The 23,688-nt window shown below is 52.1% G+C and overlaps 1 protein-coding gene across 1 annotated transcript in view; it reads left to right on the forward strand.

Annotated features, from left to right (window-relative positions):
- Positions 1-820: 820 nt before the first annotated feature.
- LOC137358281 (synapsin-1-like) overlaps positions 821-23,688 on the forward strand; it is a 193,336-nt gene continuing 170,468 nt past the window's right edge. The window contains 2 exon segments of the mRNA XM_068024194.1: positions 821-968; positions 971-1,103. Of these exon segments, the coding sequence (XP_067880295.1) occupies positions 821-968; positions 971-1,103 (281 nt within the window).

Consider the following 23,688-nt stretch of genomic DNA (forward strand, 5'->3'; position numbering starts at 1 on the left):
AGATTCTGTCACAGGTGATGCAGCAAAAAAGAGGCAGTGAGATATTGAGCGAGAGACTGCGCGGGTCGAAGCATCTCTCTGTGCAGTGCGAAAGAGAGAGAGAGATACAGGGCAGAAAAGGAGAGGGAGGGAAAAGCCTATCAACCTATCTGTATATTGAGGGGAGCGAGTGAAGGGGCAGCTAGTGAGAGCCCAGAATATCTCAGCTCTCCACCTCTCTTCGAGGATGCTGTGTGTGCAATGATCTGTCAGGCGGCTTTCATTCTGCTGATGCGGTGATTTTACAATCGCATGCTGAGTTCGGTTCTGAAAACAGCAAGGGCTGTGTCTCCTGCAGTATCTGGCTGACATTTTGTGACTCTCTCTCTCTCTCTCTCTCTCTCTGTCCCTCTCACTCTCTCCCTGACTCCCTCTCTCTTTCTCCCCATCTTTGTCCCTGTGTCTCACACCCACCCTCTCTCTCCGTCTCCGTCTCTGTCGCTTTCTGTCTATCTCTCCCTGTCTCTGTCTGCCTCATTTGTGTGCATTGCTCCCCCTCTCTCTTTCTCCTTCCTGCACTGTCTCTATCTTTCCCTCCCTCTCTCTCTCTCTCTCTCTCTCCCCCTCCCTCTCTCTCTCTCCCTCCCCACTCTCTCTCCCTCCCCACTCTCTCTCTCCCCCTCCCCTCTCTTTCTCCCTCCCCCTCTCTCTCTCCCTCCCTCTCTCTCTCTCCTTCCCTCTCTCGCCATCCAGCTCCTGATACGGGAGCTGCCGAGTGAAACCTCCCCCCCACCCCCCCAAACGCGTCGTGACCCCCGACCCGAGACCCCCCGCCGCCAAGATGAACTACCTGAGGCGCCGGCTGTCCGACAGCAACTTCATGGCCAACCTGCCCAACGGTTACATGACGGACCTTCAGCGTCCCGATCCCGTGCAGCCCCCGCCCTCGGTAGTGACCGTGCCGGCGGCTGCCCCCTCGGCAGCCCCTCCTCTGCCGGAGGCGGCTTCTTCTCATCCATCTCGAACGCCGTGAAGCAAACGACAGCTGCTTTCAGTGACCAGGTCACCGGGGGCCCGGCCAAGGTCAAGATCCTCTTGGTCATCGATGAACCGCACACTGATTGGTGAGTACTGACCCTCGAACTTCCCTACGACCCCCACCACCACCACGCTCTCCACCCGACCACTTACCGACCACTTACCCTCCCTCCCACCTCCTCCCATCCCCTTCCCCCTCTCCCCTCCCCTCCCTCTCCCCTCCCCTCCTCCTCCCTCCCTCTCTCCCCTCCCCTCCTCCTCCCTCCCTCTCTCCCCTCCCCTCCCTCTCCCCTCCCCTCCTCCTCCCTCCCTCTCCCCTCCCCTCCCCTCTCTCCCCTCCCCTCCTCCTCCCTCCCTCTCCCCTCCCTCTCCCCTCCCCCCTCCCTCTCCCCTCCCCCCTCCCTCTCCCCTCGCCCCTCCCTCTCCCCTCCACCCTCCCTCTCCCCTCCATCTCTCCACCCTCGCCCTTCCTCACTCTCCCTCGCCCTCCCTCACCCTCTTCTCCCCTCCCCTCCCTCCCTGTCCTATCCCCTCCCCTCCCTCCCCTCCCATCCGCTCCCCTCCCCTCCCTCCCTCTCCCCTCCCCTCCCTCCCTCTCCCCCCGCACTCTCCACCGACCACTCTCCCTCCACTCCCTTCCTCTCCCTACCCCTCTCTCCCTCCACTTCCTCCCCCTCCGTTCCTCCCTCTCCCTCCCCACCCCTCCTTCTCCCTTCCCTCGTCTTTCTCCCCCCTCCCCTTCCCTCCTGCCCTCTCACCTCCCTCCCCCTGCTCCCTCCCACTCACTCTCCCTCTCTCCTCCCATTCCCCTCCCTCTCCCCCGGCCTCCACGCAACCACACTCCCTCCACTCCCTTCCTCTTCCTCTCCCTCCCCCTCTCCTCCCCTCCACCCCCTCTCCTCCCCTCCACCCCCTCTCCTCTCCCTCCCTCTTCCTCTCCCTCCCCTCCACTCCCTTCCTCTCCCTCCCCCACCCCTCCTCTCCCTCCCTCTCCCTCTGTCCCACCCCGCTTCCCTCTCCCTCCTTCCCTCTCCCTCCTTCCCTCTCCCTCCTTCCCTCTCCCTCCTTCCCTCTCCCTCCTTCCCTCTCCCTCTCCCTCCTTCCCTCTCCTCCTTCCCTCTCCCTCCTTCCCTCTCCCTCCTTCCCTCTCCCTCCTCCCCTCTCCCTCCTCCCCTCTCCCTCCTCCCCTCTCCCTCCTCCTCCTTCCCTCCTCCTCCTTCCCTCCCCCTCCTTCCCTCCCCCTCCTTCCCTCCCCTCCTTCCCTCCCCCTCCTTCCCTCCCCCTCCTTCCCTCCCCTCCTTCCCTCCCCCTCCTTCCCTCCCCCTCCTTCCCTCCCCTCCTTCCTCCCCCTCCTTCCCTCCCCCTCCTTCCCTCCCCCTCCTTCCCTCCCCCTCCTTCCCTCCCCCTCCTTCCCTCCCCCTCCTTCCCTCTCCCTCCTTCCCTCTCCCTCCTTCCCTCTCCCTCCTTCCCTCTCCCTCCTTCCCTCTCCCTCCTTCCCTCTCCCTCCTTCCTCTCCCTCCTTCCCTCTCCCTCCTTCCCTCTCCCTCCTTCCCTCTCCCTCCTTCCTCTCCCTCCTTCCCACTCCCTCCTTCCCACTCCCTCCTTCCCACTCCCTCCTTCCCACTCCCTCCTTCCCACTCCCTCCTTCCCACTCCCTCCTTCCCACTCCCTCCTTCCCACTCCCTCCTTCCCACTCCTCCTTCCCACTCCCTCCTTCCCACTCCCTCCTTCCCACTCCCTCCTTCCCACTCCCTCCTTCCCACTCCCTCCTTCCCCTCCCTCCTTCCCACTCCCTCCTTCCCACTCCCTCTCTCCCACTCCCTCTCCTATCCTCTCTCCTCCCCTCCCTCTGCCCCACCCTCTCTCACCCCACCCCACAATCCCACCCTTCCTCCTGTTCTCTCCCACACCTCTCTTGCCCTCCCTCGCTCGCCCCTCCCTCTGTCCCTCTCTCCCCACCCCTCCAGTTGCCATGCCGACACCCTCGCGGAGTGGAGGGAGGGTGAGGCACTGCTGGCGATGTCCTTTCACTTTTTGCTGGTCTGAGAAGGTCGAAGGTCACACCGGGAGTCAGGCCCAGGACGGGTGCGGTCACTCCAATGCAGTTGCCCCCTTCGCTGGGTAACACCGAGCTCATCTGCCAGGGACCACCAGCTGCCCCCACCTCACCCATCGGGAGCCTGGCATCCCTCCCCCCACACCCCCACCTCCCCTCAGGGGCAGGAAGATCCCGGCCCTGACACTGTCTGAGGCTGTCGGCAGCTGGAGGGTGAGGCAGGAGCTGTAGTCAATCGGAGTGACCCGGGTTAGTGAGGGGAGAAAAAGCAGACAGGGCTTGCCCCTCCTGCTCAACAAAGAGTCAGGCCAGATGACTGGAAGGTCCTGTCCGTGAAACAGGTGAGGGGGTGAGGGTGAGGCTGTATTTATGTGCATTGTTGTTAGTGTGTGTGTTTGTGAGGGTGTATGTGGGTGTACGTGTGAGAATGTGTGTCAGTGAGAGAGAATTTGTGAGTGTACGTGAGGATTTGTGCGTGTGTGTATAAGTGTGTATGACTATGTGTGTGTGGGTTTGAGTGTGTGTGCGTCAGGGTATATGTGAGGGTTTGTGTGTGTGAATGTGTGTTTCTAAAGGTTTGTGTATGAGTGTGTGCCTGTCTGGGTTTGTGTGTGTGAGGGATTGTGTGTGCGACTGTGAGTGTGTGTGAGGGTTTGTGTGAGTGTGTGTTTGTGAGTGTGAGGATTTGTGTGTGTGTCTGTGTGTGTGTGAGCGTTTGTGTGTGAGTATGAGGGTTTGTCTGTGAGTGTGTGAGGGTTTGTCTGTGAGGGTTTGTGTGAATGTGTGAGGGTTTGTGTGAGTGTCTGTGAGTGTGTGAGGGTTTGTGTGAGTGTGTGAGGGTTTGTGTGAGTGTCTGTGAGTGTGTGAGGGTTTGTGTGAGTGTGTGAGGGTTTGTGTGAGTGTCTGTGAGTGTGTGAGGGTTTGTGTGAGGGTTTGTGTGAGTGTGTGAGGGTTTGTGTGAGTGTCTGTGAGTGTGTGAGGGTTTGTGTGAGTGTGTGAGGGTTTGTGTGAGTGTCTGTGAGTGTGTGAGGGTTAGTGTGTGTGTGTCTGAGCGTTTGTGTGTGAGTATGAGGGTTTGTCTGTGAGTGTGTGAGTGTCTGTGAGTGTGTGAGGGTTTGTGTGAGTGTGTGAGGGTTTGTGTGAGTGTCTGTGAGTGTGTGAGGGTTTGTGTGAGTGTCTGTGAGTGTGTGAGGGTTTGTGTGTGAGTGTCTGTGAGTGTGTGAGGGTTTGTGTGAGTGTCTGTGAGTCTGTGAGTCTGTGAGTGTGTGAGTCTGTGAGTGTGTGAGTGTGTGAGTGTCTGTGAGTGTGTGAGGGTTTGTGTGTGAGTGTGTGAGGGTTTGTGTGAGTGTCTGTGAGTGTGTGAGGGTTTGTGTGAGTGTCTGTGAGTGTCTGTGAGTGTCTGTGAGTGTCTGTGAGTGTCTGTGAGTGTGTGAGTGTCTGTGAGTGTGTGAGGGTTTGTGAGTGTGTGAGGGTTTGTGAGAGTGTCTGTGAGTGTGTGAGGGTTTGTGTGTGAGTGTCTGTGAGTGTGTGAGGGTTTGTGTGTGAGTGTCTGTGAGTGTGTGAGGGTTTGTGTGAGTGTGTGAGTGTCTGTGAGTGTGTGAGTGTGTGAGTGTCTGTGAGTGTGTGAGGGTTTGTGTGAGTGTCTGTGAGTGTGTGAGGGTTTGTGTGTGAGTGTCTGTGAGTGTGTGAGGGTTTGTGTGAGTGTCTGTGTGTGTGTGAGTGTCTGTGAGTGTGTGAGGGTTTGTGTGAGTGTCTGTGAGTGTGTGAGTGTCTGTGAGGGTTTGTGTGTGAGTGTCTGTGAGTGTGTGAGGGTTTGTGTGAGTGTCTGAGTGTGTGAGTGTGTGAGGGTTTGTGTGTGAGTGTCTGTGAGTGTGTGAGGGTTTGTGTGTGAGTGTCTGTGAGTGTGTGAGGGTTTGTGTGTGAGTGTCTGTGAGTGTGTGAGGGTTTGTGTGAGTGTCTGTGAGTGTGTGAGTGTCTGTGAGTGTGTGAGTGTCTGTGAGTGTGTGAGGGTTTGTGAGAGTGTCGGTGAGTGTCTGTGAGTGTGTGAGTGTCTGTGAGTGTGTGAGGGTTTGTGTGAGAGTGTGAGAGTGTGTGAGTGTCTGTGAGTGCACATGAGTATGTAGATGTATATATTCCAAACTGATCATAGTGGGGTAATAGATCCTGTAGTGTTTATTCAGGGTTCCTCATAAAGTCTGGTGAGTTTTGTTGATTTGTTCTTGGGATGTGGGCGTCGCTGGCCAGGCCAGCATTTACTGCCCATCCCTAATTGCCCTTGAGAAGGTGGTGGTGAGCTGCCATCTTGAACCGCTGCAGTCCGTGTGGGGTAGGTACACCCACAGTGCTGTTAGGGAGGGAGTTCCAGGATTTAGACCCAGTGACAGTGAAGGAACGGTGATATAGTTCCAAGTCAGGATGGTGTGTGACTTGGAGGGGAACTTGCAGGTGGTGGTGTTCCCATGCGTCTGCTGCCCTTGTCCTTCGAGGTGGTAGAGGTCACAGGTTTGGAAGGTGCTGTCGAAGGAACCTTGGTGCATTGCTGCAGTGCATCTTGTAGATGGTACACACTGCTGCCACTGTGCGTCGGTGGTGGAGGGAGTGAATGTTTGTAGATGGGGTGCCAATCAAGCGAGCTGCTTTGTCCTGGATGGTGTCGAGTTTCTTGAGTGTTGTTGGAGCTGCACCCATCCAGGCAAGTGGAGAGTATTCCATCACACTCCTGACTTGTGCCTTGTAGATGCTGGACAGGCTTTGGGGAGTCAGGAGGTGAGTTACTCGCCTCAGAATTCCTCAGACTTGGGCTCCTTGATGCCATACTCAGTCAAATGCTGTCTTGATGTCAAGGGCAGTCTCTCTCACCTCACCTCTTGAGTTCAGCTCTTTTGTCCATGTTTGAGCCAAGGCTGTAATGAGGTCAGGAGCTAAGTGGTCCTGGCGGAATCCAAACTGAGCATCACTGAGCAGGTTATTGCTGAGCAAGTGCTGCTTGATAGCACTGTTGATGACACCTTCCATCACTTTACTGATGATTGAGAGTAGGCTAATGGGGCGGTAATTGGTCGGGTTGGACTTGTCCTGCTTTTTGTGTACAGGACATACCTGGGCAATTTTCCACATTGCCGGGTAGATGCCAGTGTTGTAGCTGTACTGGAACAGCTTGGCTAGGGGCGCGGCTAGTTCTGGAGCACAGGTCTTCAGTACTATTGCCGGAATGTTGTCAGGACCCATAGCCTTTGCAGTATCCAGTGCCTTCAGTCGTTTCTTGATATTACGTGGTGTGAATCGAATTGGCTGAAGTCTGGCATCTGTGATGCTGGGGACTTCAGGAGGAGGCCGAGATGGATCATCAACTCGGCACTTCTGGCTGAAGATTATTGCAAATGCTTCAGCCTTATCTTTCGCACTGATGTGCTGGGCTCCCCCATCATCCTGTGTCTAGGTCGATGCTGGGTGGTCCGTCCGGTTTAATTTTTAGACTTTTCTGTTGCAGTTTGGTACAACTTATATCATTTTACAATTTATATAAATGACTTGGATAAAGAGACTGAAGGTATAGTGGGTAAATTTGCTGATGACACAAAGATAGGTAGGAAAGTAAGTTGTGAAGAGGACATAAGGGGGTTACAAAGGGATATAGATAGGTTAAATGAGTGGGCAAAGACCTGGCAAATGGAGTATAATGTGGGAAAGTGGGAAATTGTCCACTTTGGCAGGAAGAATAAAAAGAAGCATATTATCTAAATGGTAAGAGATTGCAGAGCTCTGAGATGCAGAGGGATCTGGGTGTCCCAGTGCATGAATCGCAAAAGGTTAGTATGCAGGTACAGCATGTAATTAGGAAAGCTAATAGAATGTTATTGTTTATCGCGAGGGGAATTAAATATAAAAGTAGGGAGGTTATGCTTCAGTTATACGGGGCATTGGTGAGACCACATCTGGAGTACTGTGTACAGTATTGGTCTCCTTATTTAAGGAATGATGTAAATGCGTTGGAGGCAGTACAGAGAAGGTTTAATAGACTAACACCGGGAATGGGTGGGCTGTCTTGTGAGGAATGATTGGACAGGCTAGGCTTGTATCTGCTGGAATTTAGAAGAGTAAGAGGCGACTTGATTGAAACATACAAAATTTTTTCTCAGAATGTCGTGAGTCTTTGGAATTCTCTTCCTCAAAAGGCAGTGGAAGCAGAGTCTTTGAATATTTTTAAGGCAGAGGTAGATAGATTCTTGATAAGCAAAAGGAGGTGAAAGGTTATCGGGGGGTAGGTGGAAATGTGGGGTCTAAGTTACAATCAGATCAGCCATGATCTTGTTAAATGATGGAGCAGGCTCGAAGGGCCGAGTGGCCTACTCCTGCTCCTAATTCGTATGTTGGTAACAGAGTGGCTTGCTAGGCCACTTCGGAGGGCAGTCAAGAGTCAGCCACTTTGCTGTGGGTCTGCAGTCACATGTAGGCCAGACCCAGTAAGGATGGCAGATTTCTGAAAGGAAAGTAACACAATGGGGATTTGAAGACGTGTCTCCACGTCACTAGTCTGGGCCTCTGGATTACTCGTCCAGTAATGTAAACACTGTTGGTACTGGCCCTGGTGAAGGGGAACTGTACGACAGTATTTATTCTGCCTCGTGCACGGTGTTTGCTAACTGTGACAGACTCCGTGCATAAGTTTTTGAATTCATTTAGCCACCACTGTGTCTGTTCCATCACATTGAGGCTGCTGTGAACTCACGCCTGCTGAGTCCCTGTGCTGAGAGTGTTGGCTTTGAGCAGATCCTGAAGTGAAGGAGAGACGAACGACACACGCGTCTGCAGACATCCAAAACTTTTAACTCCATCCAGCAGTTGGATTCTGGGTTTCTTGAAACCCCCGCCCGAAAACCGAAATTATGGAGGGAGCGCCGCGCGGTCGGAGGGTCAGTACTGAGGAAGCGCCGCGCTGTCGGAGGGTCAGTACTGAGGGAGTGCCGCACTGTCGGAGGGTCAGTACTGAGGGAGCGCCGCACTGTCGGAGGGTCAGTACTGAGGGAGTGCCGCACTGTCGGAGGGTCAGTACTGAGGGAGCGCCGCATTGTTGGAGGGTCAGTACTGAGGGAGCGCCGCACTGTCGCAGGGTCAGTACTGAGGGAGTGCCGCACTGTCGGAGGGTCAGTACTGAGGGAGCGCCGCACTGTCGGAGGGTCAGTACTGAGGGAACGCCGCACTGTCGGAGGGTCAGTACTGAGGGAGTGCCGCACTGTCGGAGGGTCAGTAGCAAGGGAGTGCCGCACTGTCGGAGGGTCAGTAGCAAGGGAGTGCCGCACTGTCGGAGGGTCAGTACTGAGGGAGTGCCGCACTGTCGGAGGGTCAGTACTGAGGGAGTGCCGCGCTGTCGGAGGGTCAGTACCAAGGGAGTGCCGCACTGTCGGAGGGTCAGTAGCAAGGGAGTGCCGCACTGTCGGAGGGTCAGTACTGAGGGAGTGCCGCACTGTCGGAGGGTCAGTACTGAGGGAGCGCCGCACTGTCGGAGGGTCAGTACTGAGGGAACGCCGCACTGTCGGAGGGTCAGTACTGAGGGAGTGCCGCACTGTCGGAGGGTCAGTACTGAGGGAGCGCCGCACTGTCGGAAGGTCAGTACTGAGGGAGCGCCGCACTGTCGGAGGGTCAGTACTGAGGGAGCGCCGCACTGTCGCAGGGTCAGTACCAAGGGAGTGCCGCACTGTCGGAGGGTCAGTAGCAAGGGAGTGCCGCACTGTCGGAGGGTCAGTACTGAGGGAGCGCCGCACTGTCGGAGGGTCAGTACTGAGGGAGCGCCACACTGTCGCAGGGTCAGTACTGAGGGAGAGCCGCACTGTCGCAGGGTCAGTACTGAGGGAGAGCCGCACTGTCGCAGGGTCAGTACTGAGGGAGTGCCGCACTGTCGGAGGATCAGTACTGAGGGAGTGCCGCACTGTCGGAGGATCAGTACTGAGGGAGAGCCGCACTGTCGCAGGGTCAGTACTGAGGGAGCGCCGCACTGTCGCAGGGTCAGTACTGAGGGAGAGCCGCACTGTCGCAGGGTCAGTACTGAGGGAGTGCCGCACTGTCGGAGGGTCAGTACTGAGGGAGCGTCGCATTGTCGGAGGGTCAGTACTGAGGGAGCGTCGCACTGTCGGAGGGTCAGTATTGAGGGAGTGCTGCACTGTTGGAGGGTCAGTATTGAGGGAGTGCTGCACTGTCGGAGGGTCAGTACAGAGGGAGCGTCGCACTGTCGGAGGGTCAGTACTGGGGGAGCGCTGCACTGTCGGAGGGTCAGTACTGAGGGAGCGTCGCACTGTCGGAGGGTCAGTATTGAGGGAGTGCTGCACTGTCGGAGGGTCAGTACTGAGGGAGCGCCGCACTGTCGGAGGGTCAGTACTGAGGGAGCGTTGCACTGTCGGAGGGTCAGTACTGAGGGAGCGTTGCACTGTCGGAGGGTCAGTACTGAGGGAGCGCCACACTGTCGGAGGGTCAGTACTGAGGGAGCGCTGCACTGTCGGAGGGTCAGTACTGAGGGAGCGCCACACTGTCGGAGGGTCAGTACTGAGGGAGCGCCGCACTGTCGGAGGGGCCGTCTTTCGGGATGAGGCATTAAACCGCCGTCTGCCCTCTCAGGTGGATGTAAAAGATCCCACGGCCACTGTTGGAAGCGGGGTGTGAGGGTGGGGCGGGGGGGGGGGGTGGGGGGGAGTTCTCCCCGGTGTCCTGGGGCTGATGGTTATCCCACGACCCACATCAGCGAACTCAGCTGACCTGGTCATTTCCCTGCGCTGTTTGTGGGATCTTGCTGTGCGCACATTGGCTGCCGTGTTTCCTGCAATGACAACAGAGACGACGCTAAACGCGCCTCATGGGCTGTGAATCCTGGTTTTGGCATTGTGAATCGACCTTTGCTGTTCCACATTGACCGACGCCTGTTGGTTCAGGTCAAACCCGGTGCAGGCCTTGCCCCACTGGGATCGCACTCTGCCCAGAGGCTGCTGGCGAGCAGAGAAGGGTTGACGTTCCGCCTGATTTTCGGAAGGAGCGTGATGCGGCCCTAATATCTCCCGACGTGGCTCGGTGTCAAATTCAGCCTGGCTTCTCTGAAGAGTCTGAATTGCGATGTGTTCAGTGTGTCAAAGGCACGATAAGAATGCAAAGTGTTGTTATCCTGTTTATTTCTCACTTCACACTTGCAGACAGAATTTCCGAGCTTCCTTCTGAACAGCAGGTGGTCGGAACTGGTTTGGGCCTGCTGTCTCGGAGGCAGATGCAGCCGTGGGCGGGAGTAATGAGTCTCGGCCTAGTCAGCAGGGTGTCAGGCTGGCAACTGCCGAAAAGAGCCAGATGCTCCTGCCCACCAGTTTTTAAAGCATTCGAGACTGCAAGGGAACATCCTGTCCTGGTTTCGGAGATCCCTCACAATCCTTTACAGAGATGGAGGTAGATATTCTCTCTCGTGTCAGCACTTTCCAAAGCAGGAACGAGTTCATCCCACTGCCCCACTCTCTCCCCTTCGCCCTGTATCAATCCCAAACTAATCCCACTGCCTCGCTCTCTCCCCATAGCCCTGTATCAATCCCCAAACTAATCCCACTGCCCCACTCTCTCCCCTTCGCCCTGTATCAATCCCAAACTAATCCCACTGCCCTGCTCTCTCCCCTTCGCCCTGTATCAATCCTCAAACTAATTTACCCCTTTGATCCCCTTTAAACCTCCTCCCTCTCACCTTAAATCTATGCCCTCTAGTTTTAGTCACCCCTACCATGGGAAACAGACTCTGGCTATCTACCCTATCTGTGCCTCTCATCATTTTATATACCTCTCTCATGTCCCCTCTCAGCCCGTTTCGCTCCAGGGAAAACAGACCCAGCCTATCCAATCTCTCTTTATAACTGAAGCCCTCCAAACCAGGCAACATCCTTGTGAATCTTTTCTGCACCCTCTCTAGCTTAATCACATCTTTCCTGCAGTGTGGCGACCAGAACTGCACACAGTACTCCAAGTGCGGCCTAACCAACGTTATGTACAACTGTAACTTGACGTCCCAACTCTTGTACTCAATGCCTCGGCCGAAGAATGCAAGCATGCCTTCTATCAATCCCAAACTAATCCCACTTCCCCGCTCTCTCCCCATAGCCCTGTATCAGTCCCCAAACTAATCCCACTGCCTCGCTCTCTCCCCATCGCCCTGTATCAATCCCAAACTAATCCCACTGCCTCGCTCTCTCCCCATCGCCTTCTATCAATCCCAAACTAATCCCACTGCCTCGCTCTCTCCCCATCGCCCTGTATCAATCCCAAACTAATCCCACTGCCTCGCTCTCTCCCCATCGCCCTGTATCAATCCCAAACTAATCCCACTGCCTCGCTCTCTCCCCATCGCCCTGTATCAATCCCAAACTAATCCCACTGCCCCGCTCTCTCCCCATCGCCCTGTATCAATCCCAAACTAATCCCACTGCCTCGCTCTCTCCCCATCGCCCTGTATCAATCCCAAACTAATCCCACTGCCTCGCTCTCTCCCCATCGCCCTGTATCAATCCCAAACTAATCCCACTGCCTCGCTCTCTCCCTATAGCCCTGTATCAATCCCCAAACTAATCCCACTGCCCCGCTCTCTCCCCATAGCCCTGTATCAATCCCAAATTAATCCCACTGCCCCACTCTCTCCCCATAGCCCTGTATCAATCCCCAAACTCATCCCACTGCCTCGCTCTCTCCCCATAGCCCTGTATCAATTCCCAAACTAATCCCACTGCCCCGCTCTCTCCCCATCGTCCTGTATCAATCCCAAACTAATCCCACTGCCCCGCTCTATCCCCATAGCCCTGTATCAATCCCCAAACTAATCCCACTGCCCCGCTCTCTCCTCAGAGCCCTGTATCAATCCCAAACTCATCCCACTGCCCCGGTCTCTCCCCATAGCCATGTATCAATCCCAAACTAATCCCACTGCCTCGCTCTCTCCCCATCGCCCTGTATCAATCCCAAACTAATCCCACTGCCTCGCTCTCTCCCCATAGCCCTGTATCAATCCCCAAACTAATCCCACTGCCCCGCTCTATCCCCATAGCCCTGTATCAATCCCCAAACTCATCCCACTGCCTCGCTCTCTCCCCATAGCCCTGTATCAATTCCCAAACTAATCCCACTGCCCCGCTCTCTCCCCATCGCCCTGTATCAATCCCAAACTAATCCCACTGCCCCGCTCTATCCCCATAGCCCTGTATCAATCCCCAAACTAATCCCACTGCCCCGCTCTCTCCCCATCGCCCTGTATCAATCCCAAACTAATCCCACTGCCCCGCTCTATCCCCATAGCCCTGTATCAATCCCCAAACTAATCCCACTGCCCCGCTCTCTCCTCAGAGCCCTGTATCAATCCCAAACTCATCCCACTGCCCCGGTCTCTCCCCATAGCCATGTATCAATCCCCAAACTCATCCCACTGCCTCGCTCTCTCCTCAGAGCCCTGTATCAATCCCAAACTAATCCCACTGCCCCGCTCTCTCCTCAGAGCCCTGTATCAATCCCCAAACTCATCCCACTGCCTCGCTCTCTCCTCAGAGCCCTGTATCAATCCCAAACTAATCCCACTGCCCCGCTCTCTCCTCAGAGCCCTGTATCAATCCCAAACTCATCCCACTGCCCCGGTCTCTCCCCATAGCCCTGTATCAATCCCCAAACTCATCCCACTGCCCCACTCTCTTCCCATAGCCCTGTATCAATCCCCAAACTCATCCCACTGCCTCGCTCTCTGCTCAGAGCCCTGTATCAATCCCAAACTAATCCCACTGCCCCGCTCTATCCTCATAGTCCTGTATCAATCCCCAAACTAATTCCACTGCCTCGCTCTCTCCTCAGAGCCCTGTATCAATCCCAAACTAATCCCACTGCCCCGCTCTATCCCCATAGCCCTGTATCAGTCCCCAAAGTGCTTCATAGCCAATGGAGCACTTATGAAGTGCAGTCACTGTTGTAATATTGGAAACGTGACAGCCAATATGTGCTCAGCAAGATCCCACAAACAGCAGTGTGATGTTTGACCATTTTGTCATGATGTTGGTTGAGGGATAAATCTTGGTCCCAGGACCCTGGGGGTTCTTCCCGCCCCCGCCCCCCCCCCCCCCCCCCCCCGTCTTCCAGTATTGACTGTGGGAACTTTTGCATCCATCTGAGGGGGCCAGAAGGAGTTCTCATCCGGACGATGGCACCTGCGGCAGTGCCGCACTCCCTCAGTACAGCACTGGAGTGCCGGCTTGGAGTTTTCTGCTCGTGCCTTGGACTGGGACTTGCACCATGACCTTCTGACCCTGGGAATTCTGTCAACTGAGCCACGGCTGACAGAGTTATTATTGTCTGGCCCCGCAGCAAGACACTGATGCGGGAGGTGGTGGCATAGTGGTATTATCACTGGACTAGTAACCCAGAGACCCAGGGTATTTCTCTGGGGACATGGGTTCGAATCCCACCACAGCAGAAGGTGGAATTTGAATTTAATTAATAAATCTGGAATTAAAAGCTAGTCTAATGTTGGCCATGAAACCAAAGTCGATTGTTGTAAAAACCCATCTGGTTCACTAATGTCCTTTAGGGAAGGAAATCTGCTGTCCTTACCTGGTCTGGCCTACATGTGACTCCAGACCCACAGCAATGTGGTTAACTCTTACATGCCCTCTGAAATGGCTTAGCAAGTCATTCAGTTGTATCTAACCGCTACGAAGGAATGAAACTGGACGGACCACCCGGCATCGACCGAGGCACCGGAAACGACAACGGCAAACCCAGCCCTGTCGACCCTGCAAAGTCCTCCTTACTAACATCTGGGGGCTTCTGCCAAAGTTGGGAGAGCTGTCCCACAGACTAGTCAAGCAACAGCCTGACATAGTCATACTCACGGAATCATACCTGACAGACAATGTCCCAGACACTGCCATCACCATCCCCAGGTATGTCCTGTCCCACCGGCAGGACAGACCCACCAGAGGTGGTGGCACAGTGGTATACAGTTGGGAGGGAGTTGCCCTGGGAGTCCTTAAGATCGACTCCGGACACCGTGAAGTCTCATGGCATCAGATCAAACATGGACAAGGAAACCTCCTACTGATTACCACCTACCGCCCTCCCTCAGCTGATGACTCAGTACTCCTCTAGGTTGAACAGCACTTGGAGGAAGCACTGAGGGTGGTGAGGGCACAGAATGTACTCTGGGTGGGGGACTTCAATGTCCATCACCAAGAGTGGCTTGGTAGCACCACTACTGACCGAGCTGGTCGAGTCCTAAAGGACATGGCTGCTAGACTGGGTCTGCGGCAGGTGATGGGGGAACCAACACGAGGGAAAAACATACTTGACCTTGTCCTCACCAATCTGCCTGCCGCAGATGTATCTGTCCATGACAGTATTGGTAGGAGTGACCACCGCACAGTCCTTGTGGAGACAAAGTCCAGCCTTCACATTGAGGGTACCGTCCATCGTGTTGTGTGGCACTATCACCGTGCTAAATGGGATAGATTTCGAACGGATGTAGCAGTGCAAAACTGGGCATCCATGAGGTGCTGTGGGCCATCAGCAGCAGCAGAATTGTACTCAACCACAGTCTGTAACCTCATGGCCCGGCATATCCCCCATTCTACCATTACCATCAAGCCAGGAGACCAACCCTGGTTCAATGAAGAGTGCAGGAGGGCATGCCAGGAGCAGCACCAGGCATACCTCAAAATGAGGTGTCAACCTGGTGAAGCTACAACACAGGACTATCTGCGTGCCAAACTGCGTAAACAGCTTATGATAGAGAGAACTAAGCGATCCCATGACCAACAGATCAGCTCTAAGCTCTGCAGTCCTGCCACATCCAGTTGTGAATGGTGGTGGACAATTAAACAACTAACTGGAGGAGGTGGCTCCACAAATATCCCCATCCTCAATGATGGGGGAGCCCAGCACATCAGTGCGAAAGATAAGGCTGAAGCATTTGCAACAATCTTCAGCCAGAAGTGCCGAGTTGATGATCCATCTCGGCCTCCTCCTGAAGTCCCCAGCATCACAGATACCAGACTTCAGCCAATTCGATTCACTCCACGTGATATCAAGAAACGACTGAAGACACTGGATACTGCAAAGGCTATGGGCCCTGACAATATTCCGGCAATAGTACTGAAGACCTGTGCTCCAGAACTTGCCGTGCCCCTAACCAAGCTGTTCCAGTACAGCTACAACACTGGCATCTACCCTGCAATGTGGAAAATTGCCCAGGTATGTCCTGTACACAAAAAGCAGGACAAATCCAACCCGGCCAATTACCACCCAATCAGCCTACTCTCAATCATCAGTAAAGTGATGGAAGGTGTCATCAACAGTGCTATCAAGCAGCACTTGCTCAGCAATAACCTGCTCAGTGATGCTCAGTTTGGATTCCGCCAGGACCACTTAGCTCCTGACCTCATTACAGCCTTGGCTCAAACATGGACAAAAGAGCTGAACTCAAGAGGTGAGGTGAGAGAGACTGCCCTTGACATCAAGACAGCATTTGACTGAGTATGGCATCAAGGAGCCCAAGTCTGAGGAATTCTGAGGCGAGTAACTCACCTCCTGACTCCCCAAAGCCTGTCCAGCATCTACAAGGCACAAGTCAGGAGTGTGATGGAATACTCTCCACTTGCCTGGATGGGTGCAGCTCCAACAACACTCAAGAAACTCGACACCATCCAGGACAAAGCAGCTCGCTTGATTGGCACCCCATCTACAAACATTCACTCCCTCCACCACCGACGCACAGTGGCAGCAGTGTGTACCATCTACAAGATGCACTGCAGCAATGCACCAAGGTTCCTTCGACAGCACCTTCCAAACCTGTGACCTCTACCACCTCGAAGGACAAGGGCAGCAGACGCATGGGAACACCACCACCTGCAAGTTCCCCTCCAAGTCACACACCCTCCTGACTTGGAACTATATCGGCCGTTCCTTCACTGTCGCTGGGTCAAAATCCTGGAACTCCCTTCCTAACAGCACTGTGGGTGTACCTACCCCCACACGGACTGCAGCGGTTCAAGAAGGCAGCTCACCACCACCTCCTCAAGGGCAATTAGGGATGGGCAATAAATACCGGCCTGGCCTGCGACGCCCACATCCCATGAATGAGTAAAAATAAAAGTCTGGGAGAGTGCTGCAAAATTGAGCCGCACACAGGGAACAATGTGACAGCGACACAGAGATACACGGTAAGGAGGTTCGACTGATACTGATTGGAGTCTCGAAGAATGAGAGGTTATTGAAACATCTAGGATTCTGAGAGGGCTTGACAGGGTAGATGCTGATGGAGGTGTGGAGGAATTTCTTCTCATTGTTATGTCCCTGCCCTGGGAGTGTTTGATGGGGACAGTGTAGAGGGAGTTTTACTCTGTATCTAACCCCCGTACTGTACCTGTCCTGGGAGTGTTTGATGGGGACAGTGTAGAGGGAGCTTTACTCTGTATCTAATCCCCCGTTTTTTTTTAAAGGTGGCCTTTATACCCCAGGCCCCTTTTATATTTTCACATCGAGGGGGCCTTTATTCCTCAGACCCCCTTTATATACATATTTACAGTTTTAAAATAACTTTATTAAAACCAGATAAATCAACAAAAATCTCAAATTAAAATGCCATTCTCGGCGTCAACGATGCACTCCAGTCCCTGCGGTGCCCACCGGTCGCGGAAGGCCTCAAGCGTACCGGCGGACACCTCATGCTCCTTCTCCCAGGACACCCGGGCGCGAACGTAATCGCGGAAGAGAGGCAGGCAATCGGGGAGGACGGACCACCCGACGGCCCGCAGCCTGGACCTGTGAATTGCCACCTTGGCCAGGCCCAGGAGCAGACCGACGAGGAGATCCTCCTCCCGGCCCAAGCCCCTCCGCACCGGGTGCCCAAAGATCAGGAGCGTGGGACTGAAGTGCAGCCAGAACTTGGGAGTTGCCTTTCTTTTACCGGGAACTATTCCGAGTCTGGAACATGGTCGCCTCCAGTCAGGGCGCTCCCCCGCCGGCGGAGGAGAGCGCCTCGGCTGCCCGGGCGGCCGACTCTGGGGATGGTCCGGCGGGCGCAGGAGTAGCCGAAACCCCCGGGACGCCCCTCACTGCGGGGCCGAGCTGACCCCCGCTCGGCCGGAACTGCTCATCGGACCCAGGCCCCGAAACCCTCCTCGGGAGCCGGTCCCGCACAACCCGAGCTGCCTCTCGGAAATGCCCTCCATGCCATTCCAATCGGCGCGGAGGGGTTTCCTGTACGGGCTGCTCCTGCACACTCTCCACTTCCTCGCCCTCGTCAGCCGGCCGGACACGCCCTGGCAGTTCACGTTGCCATCTGGCGGCGAGGGGAAACCCCGATGGAGGTCTCTCTACGCGGGAGTCTTCCCCCTTTCCATCGGGGACCTGGGGTGGAGGGTGCTGCACAGAGCAGTCCCGTGCAATAGGCTTTTAAGTAGGTTCACGGACTCCCAGGCCGCCTGTACTTTCTCCGGCCTGGACGAGTCCGTGTTCTATGTATATACGGAATGTACGAGGTTGCAGCCCCTCTTTGAGTATTTGAAGGGGCTGCTCCTCAAGTTCTGGCTGCCCTTCAGTCCCACACTCCTGATCTTTGGGCACGCGGTGAGGAGGGACGTGGGCCGGGAGGAGGATCTCCTCGTCGGTCTGCTCCTGGGCCTGGCCGGTGGCAATTCACAGGTCCAGGCTGCGGGCCGTCGGGGGGTCCGTCCTCCCCGATTGCCTGCCCCTCTTCCGCGGTTACGTTCACACCCGGGTGTCCCTGGAGAAGGAGCATGCGGTGTCCGCCGGTACGCTTGAGGCCTTCCGCGACCGGTGGGCACCACAGGGACTGGAGTGCATCATTGACCACGAGTCCATGTTCCATGTATATACGTAGCGTGTGAGGTTGCAGCCCCTCTTTGAGTATTTGAAGGGGCTGCTCCTCAAGTTCTGGCTGTATCTAACCCCGTGCTGTACCTGTCCTGGGAGTGTTTGATGGGGACAGTGTAGAGGGAGCTTAACTCTGTATCTAACCCCGTTTTTTTTTTTTGATGGGACAGTGCAGAGGGAGCTTTACTCTGTATCTAACCCCGTGCTGTACCTGTCCTGGGAGTGTTTGATTTGGACAGTGTAGAGGGAGCTTTTCTCAGAATCTAACCCCCGTGCTGTACCTGTCCTGGGGAGTGTTTGATGGGGACAGTGTAGAGGAGGCTTTACTCTGTATCTAACCCCCGTACTGTACCTGTCCTGGGAGTGTTTGATTTGGACAGTGTAGAGGGAGCTTTTCTCAGAATCTAACCCCCGTACTGTACCTGTCCTGGGAGTGTTTGATGGGACAAGCCCTCTCAGAATTTTATTCATTTCAGTGAGATCACCATTCATTTTCCTAAATTCTGAGAATATCAGCCCAGTTGACTCAATCTTTCTGCATAAGACAGCCCTGTCATCTCAGGAATTAATCAAGTGAACCTTCATTGCACTCCCTCTAAGGCAGGTATATCCATCCTTCTATTCCTCTCTCCCTCGTGTGTTTATCCAGCTTCCCCCTTAAATACATCGATACTATTCACCTCAACCACTCCCTGTGGGAGCGAGTTCCACATTCTCACCACTCTCTGGGGAAAGGAGTTTCTCCTGAATTCCCCATCGGATTTATTAATGACTGTCTTATATTGATGGCCCCCGAGTTCTGGTCTCCCCCCACAAGTGGAAACATCTTCTCTACGTCTACCCGATCGAAACCCCCTTCATCATTTTAAAGACCTCAATCAGGTCACCCCTCAGCCGCCTCTTTTCTAGAGAGACGAGCCCCCAGACTGTTCAGTCTTTCCTGATAGTTATAACCTCTCAGTTCTGGGATCAAGTGGTCAACTTTTCTGAACCTTCTCCAGTGCCTCTGTATTTTTTTAATAATGTGGGGACTGGAACTGTGCACAGTATTTGAAGTGTGATACGGAGACTGGAACTGTGTACAGTATTTGAAGTGTGAGATGGAGACTGGAACTGTGCACAGTATTTGAAGTGTGATATGGAGACTGGAACTGTGTACAGTATTTGAAGTGTGATATGGAGAATGGAACTGTGCACAGTATTTGAAGTGTGATACGGAGACTGGAACTGTGTACAGTATTTGAAGTGTGATACGGAGACTGGAACTGTGTACAGTATTTGAAGTGTGATACGGAGACTGGAACTGTGTACAGTATTTGAAGTGTGATATGGAGACTGGAACTGTGCACAGTATTTGAAGTGTGATATGGAGACTGGAACTGTGTACAGTATTTGAAGTGTGATATGGAGACTGGAACTGTGTAAAGTATTTGAAGTGTGATAGGGAGACTGGAACTGTGCACAGTATTTGAAGTGTGATATGGAGACTGGAAATGTGTACAGTATTTGAAGTGTGATATGGAGACTGGAACTGTGTACAGTATTTGAAGTGTGACAGGGAGACTGGAACTGTGTACAGTATTTGAAGTGTGATAGGGAGACTGGAACTGTGTACAGTATTTGAAGTGTGATAGGGAGACTGGAACTGTGCACAGTATTTGAAGTGTGATATGGAGACTGGAAATGTGTACAGTATTTGAAGTGTGATATGGAGACTGGAACTGTGTACAGTATTTGAAGTGTGATATGGAGACTGGAACTGTGTACAGTATTTGAAGTGTGATATGGAGACTGGAACTGTGTAAAGTATTTGAAGTGTGATATGGAGACTGGAACTATGCACAGTATTTGAAGTGTGATATGGAGACTGGAACTGTGTACAGTATTTGAAGTGTGATAGGGAGACTGGAACTGTGCACAGTATTTGAAGTGTGATATGGAGACTGGAACTGTGTACAGTATTTGAAGTGTGATATGGAGACTGGAACTGTGTACAGTATTTGAAGTGTGATATGGAGACTGGAACTGTGTACAGTATTTGAAGTGTGATATGGAGACTGGAACTGTGTACAGTATTTGAAGTGTGATATGGAGACTGGAACTGTGTACAGTATTTGAAGTGTGATATGGAGACTGGAAATGTGTACAGTATTTGAAGTGTGATATGGAGACTGGAACTGTGCACAGTATTTGAAGTGTGATATGGAGACTGGAACTGTGTACAGTATTTGAAGTGTGATATGGAGACTGGAACTGTGTACAGTATTTGAAGTGTGATACGGAGACTGGAACTGTCTACAGTATTTGAAGTGTGATACGGAGACTGGAACTGTGTACAGTATTTGAAGTGTGATACGGGGACTGGAACTGTGTACAGTATTTGAAGTGTGATACGGAGACTGGAACTGTCTACAGTATTTGAAGTGTGATATGGAGACTGGAACTGTGTACAGTATTTGAAGTGTGATACGGAGACTGGAACTGTGTACAGTATTTGAAGTGTGATACGGAGACTGGAACTGTCTACAGTATTTGAAGTGTGATACGGAGACTGGAACTGTGTACAGTATTTGAAGTGTGATACGGGGACTGGAACTGTGTACAGTATTTGAAGTGTGATACGGGGACTGGAACTGTGTACAGTATTTGAAGTGTGATACGGAGACTGGAACTGTGCACAGTATTTGAAGTGTGATACGGAGACTGGAACTGTGTACAGTATTTGAAGTGTGATATGGACACTGGAACTGTGTACAGTATTTGAAGTGTGATACGGAGACTGGAACTGTGCACAGTATTTGAAGTGTGATACGGAGACTGGAACTGTGCACAGTATTTGAAGTGTGATACGGAGACTGGAACTGTGTACAGTATTTGAAGTGTGATACGGAGACTGGAACTGTGCACAGTATTTGAAGTGTGATACGGAGACTGGAACTGTGTACAGTATTTGAAGTGTGATATGGGGACTGGAACTGTGTACAGTATTTGAAGTGTGATATGGAGACTGGAACTGTGCACAGTATTTGAAGTGTGATATGGAGACTGGAACTGTGCACAGTATTTGAAGTGTGATATGGAGACTGGAACTGTGTACAGTATTTGAAGTGTGATATGGGGACTGGAACTGTGTACAGTATTTGAAGTGTGATATGGAGACTGGAACTGTGTACAGTATTTGAAGTGTGATATGGACACTGGAACTGTGTACAGTATTTGAAGTGTGATATGGAGTCTGGAAGTGTGTACAGTATTTGAAGTGTGATATGGTGACTGGAACTGTGTACAGTATTTGAAGTGTGATATGGAGACTGGAACTGTGCACTGTATTTGAAGTGTGATATGGAGACTGGAACTGTGTACAGTATTTGAAGTGTGATAGGGAGACTGGAACTGTGTACAGTATTTGAAGTGTGATATGGAGACAGGAACTGTGTACAGTATTTGAAGTGTGATACGGAGACTGGAACTGTGTACAGTATTTGAAGTGTGATACGGAGACTGGAACTGTGTACAGTATTTGAAGTGTGATATGGAGACTGGAACTGTGCACAGTATTTGAAGTGTGATGTGGAGACTGGAACTCTGTACAGTATTTGAAGTGTGATATGGAGACTGGAACTGTGTACAGTATTTGAAGTGTGATATGGAGACTGGAACTGTGCACAGTATTTGAAGTGTGATATGGAGACTGGAACTGTGTACAGTATTTAAAGTGTTATAGGGAAACTGGAACTGTGTACAGTATTTGAAGTGTGATAGGGAAACTGGAACTGTGTACAGTATTTGAAGTGTGATATGGAGACTGGAACTGTGTACAGTATTTGAAGTGTGATACCAAGACTGGAACTGTGTACAGTATTTGAAGTGTGATATGGAGACTGGAACTGTGTACAGTATTTGAAGTGTGATATGGAGACTGGAACTGTGTACAGTATTTGAAGTGTGATACGGAGACTGGAACTGTGCACAGTATTTGAAGTGTGATACGGAGACTGGAACTGTGTACAGTATTTGAAGTGTGATATGGAGACTGGAACTGTGCACAGTATTTGAAGTGTGATGTGGAGACTGGAACTGTGCACAGTATTTGAAGTGTGATATGGAGACTGGAACTGTGTACAGTATTTGAAGTGTGATATGGAGACTGGAAATGTGTACAGTATTTGAAGTGTGATATGGAGACTGGAACTGTGCACAGTATTTGAAGTGTGATATGGAGACTGGAACTGTGCACAGTATTTGAAGTGTGATATGGAGACTGGAACTGTGTACAGTATTTGAAGTGTGATATGGAGACTGGAACTGTGTACAGTATTTGAAGTGTGATACGGAGACTGGAACTGTCTACAGTATTTGAAGTGTGATACGGAGACTGGAACTGTGTACAGTATTTGAAGTGTGATACGGGGACTGGAACTGTGTACAGTATTTGAAGTGTGATACGGAGACTGGAACTGTCTACAGTATTTGAAGTGTGATATGGAGACTGGAACTGTGTACAGTATTTGAAGTGTGATAGGGAGACTGGAACTGTGTACAGTATTTGAAGTGTGATATGGAGACAGGAACTGTGTACAGTATTTGAAGTGTGATACGGAGACTGGAACTGTGTACAGTATTTGAAGTGTGATATGGAGACTGGAACTGTGTACAGTATTTGAAGTGTGATATGGAGACTGGAACTGTGTACAGTATTTGAAGTGTGATATGGAGATTGGAACTGTGTACAGTATTTGAAGTGTGATACGGAGACTGGAACTGTGCACAGTATTTGAAGTGTGATATGGAGACTGGAACTGTGTACAGTATTTGAAGTGTGATATGGAGACTGGAACTGTGTACAGTATTTGAAGTGTGATATGGAGACTGGAACTGTGTACAGTATTTGAAGTGTGATATGGAGATTGGAACTGTGTACAGTATTTGAAGTGTGATACGGAGACTGGAACTGTGTACAGTATTTGAAGTGTGATAGGGAGACTGGAACTGTGTACAGTATTTGAAGTGTGATACGGAGACTGGAACTGTGTACAGTATTTGAAGTGTGATACGGAGACTGGAACTGTGTACAGTATTTGAAGTGTGATACGGAGACTGGAACTGTGTACAGTATTTGAAGTGTGATACGGAGACTGGAACTGTGTACAGTATTTGAAGTGTGATATGGAGACTGGAACTGTGTACAGTATTTGAAGTGTGATATGGAGACTGGAACTGTGTACAGTATTTGAAGTGTGATATGGAGATTGGAACTGTGTACAGTATTTGAAGTGTGATATGGAGACTGGAACTGTGTACAGTATTTGAAGTGTGATATGGAGACTGGAACTGTGTACAGTATTTGAAGTGTGATACGGAGACTGGAACTGTGTACAGTATTTGAAGTGTGATACGGAGACTGGAACTGTGTACAGTATTTGAAGTGTGATACGGAGACTGGAACTGTGTACAGTATTTGAAGTGTGATACGGAGACTGGAACTGTGTACAGTATTTGAAGTGTGATATGGAGACTGGAACTGTGTACAGTATTTGAAGTGTGATACGGAGACTGGAACTGTGTACAGTATTTGAAGTGTGATATGGAGACTGGAACTGTGTACAGTATTTGAAGTGTGATATGGAGACTGGAACTGTGCACAGTATTTGAAGTGTGATATGGAGACTGGAACTGTGTACAGTATTTGAAGTGTGATACGGAGACTGGAACTGTGTACAGTATTTGAAGTGTGATAT

Source organism: Heterodontus francisci, chromosome 49 (genome assembly GCF_036365525.1).
Source record: "Heterodontus francisci isolate sHetFra1 chromosome 49, sHetFra1.hap1, whole genome shotgun sequence".
Classification (NCBI taxonomy): Eukaryota; Metazoa; Chordata; class Chondrichthyes; order Heterodontiformes; family Heterodontidae; genus Heterodontus; species Heterodontus francisci.